The sequence below is a fragment of the Lontra canadensis genome, unplaced genomic scaffold, assembly GCF_010015895.1.
Source record: "Lontra canadensis isolate GAN:19392208 unplaced genomic scaffold, GSC_riverotter_1.0 scaffold110, whole genome shotgun sequence".
NCBI classification, from domain to species: Eukaryota; Metazoa; Chordata; class Mammalia; order Carnivora; family Mustelidae; genus Lontra; species Lontra canadensis.
In genome coordinates this window covers 2,083,793-2,097,231 of record NW_022631104.1, presented here as the reverse complement: position 1 = coordinate 2,097,231, position 13,439 = coordinate 2,083,793, and the positions used below count along the sequence as shown (strand labels likewise).

Sequence of the window (13,439 nt, the reverse complement as noted above, 5' to 3'; positions counted from 1 at the left end):
GCCCTCACTGACTGTCCTGCTTAGGAGGGAGGCGGTGGACAGGCCGGCAGGAAGACCAAAGCCCACCTCGAGTCCGAACGGAAAACGGCCAGGCTCTGCGCCTCTCCCCGGGCCCCCCCCCAGCCTCGCGGCCGCCGCTGGCCTGCTCCCACCGCGCCCCCGGCCCACGAACCCCGTCTCCCCCAGCCCGTACCCCCCAACACGCACGCTCCAGGGGAATCCGCGTTGCTTGGAGCTCCCCGCCCGAGCGGAGCAGAGTGGGGGTGGGAGCCGGTGGCCAGCCCCCTAGGGCCGGGGCCAGCTTCGCGGGGGGTACCCGGGAGGACGCGGGTGGAGACACCTTTGGGGGCGGGCCATTGAAGGTTTGGAGGCCGTTGCTGAAAGCAACGGTCACGTGGCGGGGGCGCTGGGAGGAGCCGGACCGGTCACGTGACCCGGGGAGTCACGTGACCGGGGGCGGGCCGACTCGGACCACGTGACATGAGGAGAGGTGGGCGGGGTGCTGAAGGGCGCCCGCGACGTCGGTGGCGGTGGCGCGCGGCGGCGGCAGCGGCGACGGTGGCGCGCGGCGGCGGTGGCGGCCGGGTCCGCGGCTTCGGGTCGACCCTCACGGCCCGATCCCCCATTCCGTCGGCCGCCACCCCGCTGGGGCCCCGCCCCCTTCCCTTTTGCAGTTCTCCTGTGCCCGGCGGGTGCTGTGGGTGCTCGCGCGGCGGGGTGCGGGTGTGCGCAGGCGCGGCGGGGGCGCTTAGCCCCGCTGGGTGGGCGGTGGAGCCCGGGAGCGCGCGGGCGAGACCATGGCGGGCAGCGGCGCGGGGGGGCGGTGGTGTCGGGGAGACGAAGGTGATTTACCACCTGGACGAGGAGGAGACTCCCTACCTGGTGAAGATCCCCGTGCCCGCCGAGCGCATAACCCTCGGCGATTTCAAAAGCGTCCTGCAGCGGCCCGCGGGCGCTAAGTACTTTTTCAAGTCTATGGATCAGGATTTCGGGTGAGCGCGAGGCCTAGGCTGGCACCGACGGGGGCTGTGCTAGGGTGGATGGGGCTCCATGGTGGGGTCCAGGTCTGCTCCGGGCCTTGCTGGTTTTTGCGGGGCGCCGGTGCAGCAGAGGGCATTAGGCTGGCGGTAGATTGGGTATCCCAGGACGGGCAAGGTTATGCTTGGACAGATTGGGGCGCACGCAGCCGTAGGACGACGCACCGTGCTATGCCAAACCAGACTGGGGAAGATTAGACGTTACCGGAATAGGGTGGGGGCACCCTGGTTGATTTGGGGATATTCTGGATGGCTCGATGTCTTCAGAGCAGTGCTGTAGCACACGGGCTCTGCGAGGGTTACGAATCCACTGATGTAGATTGAACCGTGTCGGGATAACTTGGGATGTTCTGGGATCTATTACAGCAGGCGAGATTGTCTGGGGATGCTCTGGTCCTTACTAGCGCAGAGGATGGTGTATGGGGATGGTCTAGCCTGCTTTGGAGCAGACCGGGCTCTCCTGGAAAAACTTAGGCCGTTCTGATCTCTACCGGGTTGGATTGGTTGATCTGAGTTTCTGCTGCGGCCTAATTTCTATGGAGATAGTCTGTAGAGAAGCAGACAGCCCTATTGGGTTAATCTGGTCTGTATTGGTGCAGAGGACTGCACGAGGGGACACTCTAGGGTGTTGCTAAAACATACTGCTCTGTTCTGGGGTAATTTGGGTCATTTTGGGGTAGATTAGGACTTTAAGTAATAAATGCATTTATAGTTTTTGACCTGAGCCCTCCAGGTAGCCCGCCTCAGCCCTTGAAGGCAGGCTGAGTTAGACCAGGACAGTCCGGGTTCGAGGATAGCAGAAAGGAGTGGCCTCTACTAAAAAGATTGCTGGACATTGGGAAAGCGGGACTGTCTTAGGAATTACGTGGGAGTTAGATCGAGGTTTTTCTGTTTGTTAACGGCATAATCCGGGAAATGGACACAGCGGAAAAAGGTTAGTCCAGGTAAGCGATGCACAGTGATTTTTTGGTGTTATAATTGTGACTAGTATTGAGCTGACTAGTCTGTAAATGAGGTCACACAGAGTGGAATAATTTGCCAGACTAGGTTACGCCGAGACTGGTTCACGTGGCAAAGAGTACTGTGTTATAGTGACACGGAATGGTGGTCGTCATTGGGGCTGAGTTGCCCCATTGATAACAAATGGATTTAAGTCATCACATACTCAGGCTTCTGGATCCATATTAGGCTAAAGGGTTAATCAGACAGGTTGTCCTAATTTGGAGGCAAGGATGTGTGTGTATGAGAGAGTGAGTCTGTTTAGGGCGAGGAGTTGCATAGTTCATATGTTTACTCAACAGATAGCTGGTCATGCTCACCAAGCATTAGGTTCCTTGCCATGTGACCAGGATACAGTGCTGAACAGAACAGGCGTCCAGCATTGCCCATGGTGGCTGAGAAGAAGGGACAAGTGCCGTCCATCCCAGGGAACCTGTGGGAGAGATGATCCCAAGGCTGGGCTTCTTAGTATAGAATTCTGTACCAGATGAGTCACAGGGAAATGGGAAGCTGGGCTTCACCTGTCCTTGGGAGGGCTCAGCCTGGCGAGGAAATACCAGTCTTCCCTGTAACGGGTATTTTTATGTGGGGAAAGGTAGTGGCACGTTTGGATGGCCTTCTGGGAGTGAGATGGGGCAAACTAAGGAAAGTAGGAGACTACAGATCTCAGGCCCAAGGCTTCGCAGACGGCGTGTGAGGAGCAGGCTGGAGGTTGGGGGACGTGCCCACGGGGCTCCTAAGGTTAAACATACATTTGGGGCAGCTGTGGTCACCGGAGGGGATGGGCCGGCCTCTGACATTGGAGTGAGAGGTTTGAATTAGACCCAAGGAAATCTTTGGAGCAGCGTCAAAACCGGAGGATGGGTTGGGGAGAGGGGGAGGAGGATGGGGGTGAATCTGGAGACTCCCCAGGTGTGAGAGCAAAGAAGCATTTCGGTGTCAGGGACGAGAACTTGGTCAGGCTGTGGGAAAGTCAATGTCCTTGATCTGGACGAGGTATCGGGAGGAGCCTTGAATGGGGTGCACGCGGGGGGGCCCTAGGCTGTTCTCACTGGCCTCTATGCTGTCTCTTGGCAGAGTGGTGAAGGAGGAGATTTCAGATGACAACGCCCGCCTTCCCTGCTTCAATGGAAGGGTGGTGTCCTGGGTGAGCGCCCCGTCCCTCCCACATCTCCAGGCTCCTCTGAGCCTTTCCTGCCCCCTGCCCCCTGCCCCCTGCCCCGGAGCTGGAGGCCTTGGCTCCTTGCTGCCTCACCTGCTTGGAGAGCCAGCCAGAGCTCCTCACCTCCTTCTGGAGCTCCTGCTGCTTGCTCCTGCCTTTTCTGGGCCTTTCACTGGCCCTGTGCTCGCTCAGACCTGGTCCTGTACCCCTCTCTTCCCTTTCTCTCATCTTGGATGCCTGCCTTCCTGGTTGAGCGGGTTTTTGTCATGGCATCTCTCCAGCTAGTGTCGTCAGATAACCCCCAACCTGAGATGAGTCCCCCGGCCCACGAGCCCCGGACAGAACTGGCGCCGCCCCCCCGCACCGTTACCCCCTGTGCCCCCGGAGAGGACCAGTGGCATTGGGGACTCCAGGCCTCCGTCCTTCCAGTGAGTCTTTGGGGTTCTTGAGTCCGGGGGAAGGAGGTGAGGGGGTGCCTCAAGCGCCCCTCGCTGGGGAGAAGTTGAAGACGTGAAGGCCTATGCCTCTGATGCATCTCTGCCCACCCAGCCCCAATGTGTCCAGTAGCCGGGAAAACCTGGAGCCTGAGACAGAAACAGAGTCGGTTGTGTCTCTGCGGCGGGAACGGCCTCGCAGGAGAGACAGCAGTGAGCATGGCGGTGAGGGGGGCAGGCCCCAAGGGTCGGGTCCACGGGGAGCTGGGTAGGCCTGGGGTTGGGCCTGAGCTGTGATGAAGGTAAGCGGCATGAGGCCTGTGTTCCTGAGGTCCTGGTTGCACACAGCGGGGGGGCCACAGGCCCAGTGGCCCCTCACGGCTGGAGCGCCACCTGGCTGGGTACGAGAGCTCCTCGACCCTGATGACCAGTGAGCTGGAGAGCACCAGCCTGGGGGACTCCGACGAGGAGGACACCATGAGCAGGTATGCCCCCGCCCCCTCTCTTCCCGCGTCCCCGCCTCGCCTCCCATCTCTCTGCCTTGCCCTGCGACGACCTCTGCCCACGAGCCCCCATTGCCGACCTCCTGACAGGTTCAGCAGCTCCACGGAGCAGAGTAGTGCCTCCCGCCTCCTCAAGCGCCACCGGCGGCGGAGGAAACAGCGGCCACCCCGCCTGGAGAGGGTGAGGGGGTGCTCCCGGGGCCGCTGGACCTTGGAGAAGTAGGGGCCCTGGCTTAGGGGGCACAGGGGCACAGGAATTGAGACTCTGGGCTGGTCCGTGGGCTGCTGGAGGCAGCCTCGCTCCTTCCCCATGTCCCCCACAGGCCTCCTCCTTCAGCAGCGTCACCGACTCCACCATGTCTCTCAACATCATCACGGTCACCCTGAACATGGGTAGGCGGGGGTGCGGGGCGCGGTGCCGCGGGGGCGCGTGCTGGGCAGGCTTCCCCTCATCGCACGCACCCCCTCTGCAGAGAAGTACAACTTCCTGGGCATCTCCATCGTGGGCCAGAGCAACGAGCGGGGTGACGGCGGCATCTACATCGGTTCCATCATGAAGGGTGGCGCCGTGGCGGCAGACGGGCGCATCGAGCCGGGCGACATGCTACTGCAGGTGGGGTGTGCGGTGGCCGCGGGGTGTCGGCTGTGGGCAGTGGGGTGGCTGCCGGGGGCACCTCTGAGCCCACTGGCCTGGCTTCTAGGTGAACGACATGAACTTTGAGAACATGAGCAACGACGACGCGGTGCGGGTGCTGCGGGACATCGTGCACAAGCCAGGGTGAGCCGCCGCAGAGCGGGGGCAGCACCGTGGACCGTGATGAACACCCACGGGGCAAGGGGGTGCCTGTGTGACCCCCACCCGGATTGGGAGCTCGGAGCTGCGAAGCCCTCCAAGGGCCCCTCGACGGTTCTCCCTGCGGGGGAGGGGGGTTGCTGCCCTGCCTTGGTTTGTCCGCTCTGGGTCCATGCGTGCGCGGTCTCAGCCCCGTGTGCACCTGCGCGTGTGTACGCGTGTCTGTCCCTGTCCTTAAAGGGCAGGGCTCAGCCTCCTGCCTCCTGGACGGGTTCCTCAGGGCCCCGGGCCGCGTGTGCTTTCTCATGTGTGTCAGCAGTGTTTTCAGAGGTGTCCGTGGCAGTGGGTCCCCTGCACTGGGGCCTCCCCACTTCAGTCCTGCAGCCCAGCCCCATCTGTGGCCGCCACCCTGCACCACCCCTGCATGACTGCTGCTCCCTTCCCCACAGCCCCATCGTGCTGACGGTGGCCAAGTGCTGGGACCCCTCTCCCCAGGCCTACTTTACTCTTCCTCGAAGTGAGTGCTGCAGGGGCAGGAGATGGGGGAGCTGGGGTTGGGCCTCCAGGCAACAGGAAGGGGTGGGGGAGGGACGGGGCAGGGGTGGGATGGGAGCAGCAGGGAAACCGTCATCATGGGGGCTTCTCTGTCGCAGACGAGCCCATCCAGCCCATCGACCCCGCTGCCTGGGTGTCCCACTCTGCTGCGCTGACGGGCACCTTCCCAGCCTATCCAGGCTCCTCGTCCATGAGCACCATGACATCGGGCTCCTCCCTGCCTGAGGGTGAGCCCCCAGCCCACTTCACCCCCCGCCCCCTGCCGTGGAAGGCCTCTTGCCCGTGCTGTGGCCCGCCACACCTCGGCCATGGGCCCTACCTCTGATCCCTCATTTCTTCTCTGACAGGCTGCGAGGGCCGGGGTCTCTCCGTCCACACGGACATGGCGTCTGTGACCAAGGCCATGGCAGCCCCGGAGTCTGGGCTGGAAGTTCGGGACCGCATGTGGCTCAAGATCACCATTCCTAACGCCTTTCTTGGTACGGCTAGGTCCTGGGCAGGTGGGGGCGGGCCCTGCTGGGGACCGGCCGGCAGGGGTGAGGCGGGAGGCGGGCGGCGGGGAGGAGAACCTGAGCTCCTCTGCTCTGCGTGCCCCCAGGCTCGGACGTGGTCGACTGGCTCTACCATCACGTGGAAGGCTTCCCCGAGCGGCGGGAGGCCCGCAAGTATGCTAGTGGGCTGCTCAAGGCTGGCCTTATCCGACACACCGTGAACAAGATCACCTTCTCCGAGCAGTGCTATTACGTTTTCGGGGACCTCAGCGGCGGCTGTGAGAGCTGTGAGTCCCAGCCCCCAGAGCGGGGCTCCTCCCGCCTCATCCTGCCCCTCCCGCCGCACCCCTAGCCCAGAAGCCAGCCAGGGCCTCCGTGGACAGTTGTGCAGCATGTGTTCTGCGTGAGGCTCTGCCCTGGCTGATGACACTGAGCCATGTTCTGTGGACAAGCTTGCGCCGGGCTTGGGGCTGGGGGCAGGCCGTGTCTTCCTGAGTCTCACGAGAGCGTGTGGAACTGGTGGCCCTGGGCTAGCTCTGCCCTGACCGTGGTGGACCTCGTCTTCGTCCCCCTCGTGGATTGGATGGTTCTCTCAAAGCAGTGACTCCCAGTCTCCTGTCCTTGCTTCTCAGATCTCGTCAACCTGTCCCTGAATGACAACGATGGCTCCAGTGGGGCGTCGGACCAGGACACCTTGGCTCCTCTGCCCGGGGCCACCCCCTGGCCCCTGCTGCCTACTTTCTCCTACCAGTACCCGGCCCCACATCCATACAGCCCCCAGCCACCGCCCTACCATGAGCTCTCGTCCTACACCTACGGGGGTGGCAGTGCCAGCAGCCAACACAGCGAGGGTAAGTCACTGTTCCATGCCAGCACCTGGAGCCTGGGGACAGCCCTGGGGGACCAGGGAGGAGAGGCTGGGGTAGGGGCTGGGGCGGCCAAGGGATGCTAGGCCCAGGCTCAGGTGGCCTCATCTCCTCCACCCCCACAGGGAGCCGGAGCAGTGGGTCAACGCGAAGCGACGGGGGGGGCAGGGCGTACAGGGAGGCCAGAGGAGCGGGCCCCTGAGTCCAAGTCCGGCAGTGGCAGTGAGTCCGAGCCCTCCAGCCGTGGGGGCAGCCTCCGGCGGGGCGGTGATCCTAGCGGGGCTGATGGGGGCCCTCCGCCTTCCAGAGGCTCGTCAGGGGGTGCGCCCAATCTCCGAGCCCAGCCTGGGCTCCATCCCTATGCACCGCCCCCGGGGACAGCCCTCCCCTACAACCCCATGATGGTGGTCGTGATGCCCCCGCTTCCACCCCCCATCCCTCCAGCTGTGCAGCCCCCGGGGGCCCCTCCGGTCAGAGACCTGGGCTCTGTGCCCCCTGAACTGACAGCGAGCCGCCAAAGCTTCCACATGGCCATGGGCAACCCCAGTGAGTTCTTTGTGGATGTCATGTAGAGTGCACAGCAGGGGCCGTGTCTGGTCTCTTCCCTCGGCCCATCTGGTCCGTGTTTGGTGCTTCTGCCCGTCCCGTGCCCACCACGGTGTTTGCCACTGTGACTCTCACCGGCAGTGCCTGGTCCCTCCCCTGCTCTCGGGGGTGTACAAGGGACCTTTGGTTATTTTTAGCTTTATTGTTTTTATAAGCCTTGGGGGGGGTTGAGATAGACTTTCATATTTTTGGATTTCTTTTTTAGTAGACATTTCCCTTTTTATATGAAGAATCCCTGTCTCCCGGGCCCCTTCTAACCCCAGAATGTTACCTCCTGCTCTGCCCACCCTGTCAGCTGTGTCCTGTGCAGGGCGGGGGCCGGGCAGCGGTACCTCGGGAGGAGGACGGGGCAGGCACCCCAGCCGGCAGTCAGACAAAGCTGGGGTGCTGGTGCTGGGGCCCATGTAGCTGCTTTTGTTACTATATTTATTTAGTGGTCATTTGTATAAAACCAAATAAAGCAATAGGGGCAAACTCTCGCTGCCTCTGGCTCCTTTCTTTGGGAGGGAGGCAGGTAGCGAGGAAGAGACGAGACACCGCGGCAGAGTGGCTTGTCAGAAGCTTTACTTGAAAGGCCGCATGTGGGCCTCTGAGCCACAGGGCCCCAGGGCCAGGCCCTCTTTAAGGCAGACCCAGCGCTCCGGGCGGGGAGCTGGGCGTGAGAGAAGGCAAGTGCCAGGCCAGGCCCTAGCGGGGAGCGGTCAGAAGCCGAGGGGGTTGCTGGTGACCATGCCGCCTCGCTCCACCAAGGCCTTGGAGATGCTCTTGAAGTTTTGGAAGAGCTCCTGCTGCTGTGGGTCAGACTGCAGGGCGCTCATGCTCTCCCGGACGCGGGCTGCCGCCTGCGGACAGGTGACAAGGGGTTTAGGCCCAGGCCTTGCACGCCCCCCCTCCCCGCTCCCCCCCCCCCGCCCCCTGCCACTAGCCCTAGGTAACCCGAATCTCACCTCGATGCACCAGCTGTTACAGAGCATCTTCTCGTGCTGGGCTGTAGGGTGGCCCTCGCTCAGGGATCTTGAGGCCCTGGTGCATAGCAGGAAGGGAAAACAACCCTGGGCCATGAGCCCGCCCCGGGTGCCTCCCCCCACCTCCCCTGTGGCCTGGGCCACTGCCTCACCTGGACAGGACTACCACCATGGCGTAGAGGTCGATGGCGCTGTCTGCCAGGCGCTGCAGGACCAGCTGTTCATCTGTCAGGTAGGGGGCTCAGGGTCGGCGGGTGAAAGCGGGGGGGGGGGGCAGGGACTGGGGGGTGGGGAGCGGGGCTTACTCACTGACGATCCCTTTCTTGTGTTTTATCAGCTTGGCCTCCACCACGCTGGCGAACTGCTCCAGGGCCTGCACTGTCTGCACAGAGAGGGACGGCGCCAGCGCTCAAGGGGCCCAACTGCATCAGCCCCCCCGCCGCCCCCAGACTGCCATCCCTCCACCAGCTGCTTACCAGCTCTCCGCTCCGATTCAGCTCCGGGTGGACGAGGCCACTGAGACTCAGGCCACTGCCCAGCCCCGCCCGCCTTCGAGGAGTGGGGAGAGTGACAGGTTAGTTGCCATGCCCCATCCTGGCCCATGCCCCAACCAGCCCAAGCTTACCTCCTCAGCTGTTTGCCCGCCTCTCCTAGCAGGAGGCCCGCGTTCCCAAAGGGGTTCTTTAGAGCGTTGCCAAGTCCAGAAAGTTCCTTCCCTTTGTCCTGTGTGGGAAGAGGCTCCAACAGTCAAGACATGCTCTCCTCTCCACCGCTCCCCCTCCCAGTTCCTTCTTACCATACAGCCCTGCAGAGCCACAAACAGCCGGAGAATGTCGTTAGTCCCCTCGAAGATCCGGAAAATGCGCAGATCGCGGAGAACCCGCTCCACCCCAGGTTCCTGCCGCAGGGGAAGCCAGAGCCCCAGCCTCACTGAGCGGCCCCATCCACCCCTCCCGTCCCCCGTGGCCACCCCAGGCAGAGCGCGCGTCTGTACCTTCATGAAACCCATACCGCCCATGATCTGGATGCACTCGTCAGTCACCTTCCAGGCCGCCTCCTGGGGACCGAGAGCCACGTGAGATCGTCTTGGAGCCGAGCTCCCCCTCTGGGCTTTCCCACCCTATAGACGGGGGACCTCACCGAGCCGAAGATTTTACTGATGGCAGCCTCGATCTGGAAATCCGTGGCTCCCTGGTCCATGTTGGCGCTCACCATGTAAGCCATGGACTGAGGTGGCACGGTTGGGACGCGGGAAGGAAAAGGGCAGCGTCAGGCTCACCCTGATCACCCAAAGGCCCCCAGACCAGGTCTGCCCTAGCTCCCAGCGGCGCCTGCCTTTACCTCCTAGCTCCCCCCAGGAGGCACAGGGAAGCACTTGTTCCCCCGAGCCGGCTCCGCCGAAGCATCTAGGCACTGGACTTCTTTGGAAGGGGTACAGAGTTACAGGTGGGGGTGCAGGGGGAGTCCACTTGAGGGACCTCTGGCAGAAGGGCCCGGCTCTCCCCCTCCTGCAGTGGCTGAGCTGACTATGCCTCCCCGCATCCCCTAGGGCATTGGTGTAAAGCTGGAGACCCACTGCCCCAGGTGCTGCTGGGGGTTGTAGTCCGACCCGACTGGGAGGAAGGCCGAGGGGCTCTGGGGGGAGGAGGGGAGTGGGCCCTCACCTCAGTCACATACTGCAGCATAGCCATCCGGGCCAGCTTCTCCTGGATCAGCCCAAAGTTGTGAATCTTGTCCCCAAACTGGGTACGATTAGTAGCATGGTCCACCTGGAAGAGGGCATGTGTGTGGCTGTGTGGCTGTGTGGCTCTGGAGTGTCCCTCTGCTGGGAGAGGGGCGCGGTGGGGCTGGGAGGGGAGGGAGGGCCTGGGGGATGGGGTGACTCTGCGTCAGGCTGGCTGACTCGGGGAGGGCACTCACCGCCTTAGCAATGATGCCCCTCATGGTGCCCGCAAGGGCTGCGGCCATGCCGAACCTTCCATTGTTGAGGATGTGCATGGCGACCTTGAAGCCGCCCCCCCACCTCGCCCAGCACGTTCTCTGCCGGCACCCGTACGCCGTCAAAGTACACCTCTGCTGTGTTTGAGGCCTTGATGCCCATCTTCTTCTCGGGGGGCCCGCTGCAATGGGGCAGGGTATAGAAGCAGACGTGGGCTCAAGAGGTTGCTGGGGGGCGGGCAGGGGGTGCGGCTTTGGTAGGAGCCCCGGAGGCCTGACAGCTGCACTTGGGGAAGAGGGTGTAGGCAGTAATGCCTGCAGGCCCAATGGCGAGGACACCTGGTTCTCTAGCCTCCCAGATGTTGAGATCACTGGTTGCAGGAGCCAAAGCCTTACATTAGTTGTGTGCAGCTTAATCCCAAAGGGAACGTGCTGTCCAGCCCAGCCACTTTGGGTCTTGCGCATGTCCCCAGGGTCCCTGGGGTGACCTGTAACCCTGGACTGCAGTACTGTGCGCCCCCCTCCCCCACCCCGGGCTCCGCTTCTGTCTCCGCCCCACACCCACTCACTGGGTGACGCCGCCAAAGCCCCGCTCCACCACAAACGCTGTGATCTTCTCCTTCACGGCCCCCGTGGCTGTGTCTGTGACTGGGGTCTTGGCAAAGACCGTGAACACATCTGCCAGGCCCCCGTTACTATAGAAAGATGAGGGGCAGTCAGGGTGCAGGGGACGGAGCAGTGGGGCCTGAAACTGGGAAGAGGTGGAGAGGAGGAGACAAACGGGGGGGGCGGGCGGAGAAGGGGGAGATTGCCTGATCCAAATCTTGCTTCCGTTGAGGGTATAATATTTTCCGCAGGGGCTGGGCACAGCGGAAGTTCGGATGGAAGCCGCATCAGACCCACTGGAGGGCTCGGTTAGACAGAAAGCCGCTATGGTCTCTCCTGTTGGAGAGAGTGTGCCTTTAAACTGGGTCCTGTGGGCATCGGAGGCCCCACACTAACCCCCACCGTGCCCACAGGCAGCTCCCTCTGTGTTTCTGGCCGAGGTCCCCTTCTTGTTCCGAGCCAGCACACTGATGTCTTCCCAGAATCCCCTCCAGCTGACACGAAGGCTATGCAGTGACCTCCATGCCACCAGCCTAACTGGTACCAAGCTCAGGACACCCCCAGTCCCTGGTCACCTGGGGCTACCTTACCAGATGCCAGTTTGGGGAGGTACTTTTCTTTCTGGGCCTTTGTGCCAAAGAGCAGGATGCCTTTGAAGCCGATGCTCTGATGGGCCCCCAGGGTGATGCCCACGCCAAGGTCGTGCGTGCCCACGATCTCCACCAAGCGGGCGTACTGTGGGGGTAAAGCAGGCATCCAGGGCTGCTGCTGGCTGTGTGGGGGCCTTAGCAGGAAAGTGTGGACAACGGGGCACAGCCTGACCTGGGCATCCCCCCACAGTGACTGCAGAGAGGAAATATCCCCACGGCAGAGAGGGGCACTAGTAGGGAAGCTTTCTAGCCCACTGTCAGTCCCTCTGCGCCGGGACTTGTGAACCTAGATGAGGTCCATGGGCCCAAGGGACTACATATAGTTCATGGTTTTCTTTGGAAGCCTACGTGCTGGAAAATTTGTTTTGTTTGGAACTGTGTGTACGGACTGGCACAGTCACCATCCCGGAGGCCCCGGGGGCAGTTGCTGCACAAACCTAAACCCTGGGTCACGGGAGAAAGGAGCTTTAATCCGTGAAGTTGGAGCCCACAGAGATGGAGGTGCTGGCGGAGGGCGGGTTGCTTTCTCACCTGGGTGTTGCAAAGGCCCACACCACCGAGCTCGCTGGGCACTTGCAGACCAAAGGCCCCCAGCTCCTTGAGGCCCTGCATGGTGGTCTCCTCCACCTTCTCCATCATGTCATTCTTGGCCGCATCGTTCACCTCCTGGAGAAGGCCGGGTAGGCTACATCCAGACTCTTTAAGCTGCTCCACACCTCTCCCACGCCATCAGGGACCAAAGCCCTGTTTCCCCACCACAGTCATTCCTCACCTCAAAGAAACGGGACACAGGCCCCACCAGCTCTTTGAGAAACTGTGTCTGGTCCTCGTTGAGCACTGTGGGGGATGGGGAACAGGCTGGTCAGGTCACCCAGGTCACAGAGGGACGCTGCCCTGCCCCACCCAGCTCTGCCAACCCCTTACCAGATGGGTAAGGGAACACCTGGTCGGTGGTGAGCTGTCCCTTGAACATCCCCACAGCGAAGGACTTCGATTCCTGCGCAGGGAGAAGAGGATTTCAGGCAGCTGCCCGCGGGGCGGGTGAGCCCCTGATCTAGCTCCTCCCGGCCTGGAGGCCACGTACCGCCTTGGCCTGGTTCTCCCTGGTCGAGGCCTCGGGGGAGAGAGAATCGGACTTCTCCAGAACCGCCTGGGGAGAGGTTGCAGTTAGCGAGGCAGGGGAAGGGGCTTCCGGAGAGCCAGGGGGAAAGGCTGGGTGCGGGCGGAGAGAGGGTGCGGCGACCTTTCCCCTAGTTCCATCATCAGGGCACCCTGGCCTGCCCTTTCCCCTACTTTCGGCGCCAGGCCGGGCGGCAGGTGCCCGGGACGCGGAGGGAGACCCCTGCCGGCGGTGGGGAAGGGGCAGCAGAGGCGGAGGCCCCACTCCCACACCGCGCGCCCCAGCCCGCCGTCACTCACCTGAGCGGCCCCACTAGCGTAGGGTCGGCGGGCCGGCCCGGGCGGGGGCTGCCCCAGGAGCGCACTGGGCCGCGAGCTGTGGGGACAAGGGGCTCAGTCCTGGCCCGGTCCCCCGGCCCGCTGCCACCACCCCCCGCCCCGTGCCTCCCGTCAGACACGCACCTTGCGGCCCCCAACCTCCGCAGCAGCCGCCCCACGCTCGGGGCCATCCGAGTTGCCTGCATCTCCGAACCGCTCCCGCCGCCGCTGACACACCCGCGGACCTATCGCCGTTGTCCCGTCTGCCAAAGTCTGGCTGTCTGCCTTCAGTCTTGACTCATCGTCCACAATGCACCGGGAGGCGGGTGGGCGGGGTTTCCGGTCGCCCGGGCATGCTGGGAGCCGTAGTTCCGGAGCTCCCCCCAGCCCCTGTATT

General features: G+C 63.0%; 2 protein-coding genes across 2 annotated transcripts; one reads left to right on the top strand and one right to left on the bottom strand.

Annotated features, from left to right (window-relative positions):
• Window positions 1–3,114: 3,114 nt before the first annotated feature.
• Window positions 3,115–7,889, top strand: DVL2 (dishevelled segment polarity protein 2). Its single transcript, XM_032839993.1, is given in 15 exon segments — window positions 3,115–3,183; window positions 3,480–3,626; window positions 3,748–3,845; window positions 3,981–4,117; window positions 4,226–4,316; window positions 4,459–4,528; window positions 4,609–4,748; window positions 4,837–4,913; window positions 5,378–5,445; window positions 5,582–5,710; window positions 5,831–5,962; window positions 6,082–6,261; window positions 6,607–6,825; window positions 6,966–7,012; window positions 7,014–7,889. Coding segments are annotated over 13 exon segments (1,782 nt in total). The 5' UTR covers window positions 3,115–3,183; window positions 3,480–3,626; window positions 3,748–3,752; the 3' UTR covers window positions 7,413–7,889.
• A 104-nt stretch (window positions 7,890–7,993) lies between these two features.
• Window positions 7,994–13,248, bottom strand: ACADVL (acyl-CoA dehydrogenase very long chain). The gene is given in 21 exon segments (XM_032839992.1): window positions 7,994–8,288; window positions 8,394–8,469; window positions 8,564–8,636; window positions 8,721–8,793; window positions 8,888–8,960; window positions 9,037–9,134; window positions 9,208–9,309; window positions 9,406–9,468; window positions 9,552–9,638; window positions 10,076–10,180; window positions 10,332–10,430; window positions 10,432–10,531; window positions 10,919–11,044; window positions 11,162–11,291; window positions 11,546–11,690; window positions 12,137–12,271; window positions 12,378–12,442; window positions 12,530–12,602; window positions 12,690–12,755; window positions 13,025–13,100; window positions 13,187–13,248. Coding segments are annotated over 21 exon segments (1,968 nt in total). The 3' UTR covers window positions 7,994–8,147.
• Between the last annotated feature and the right edge of the window lie 191 nt (window positions 13,249–13,439).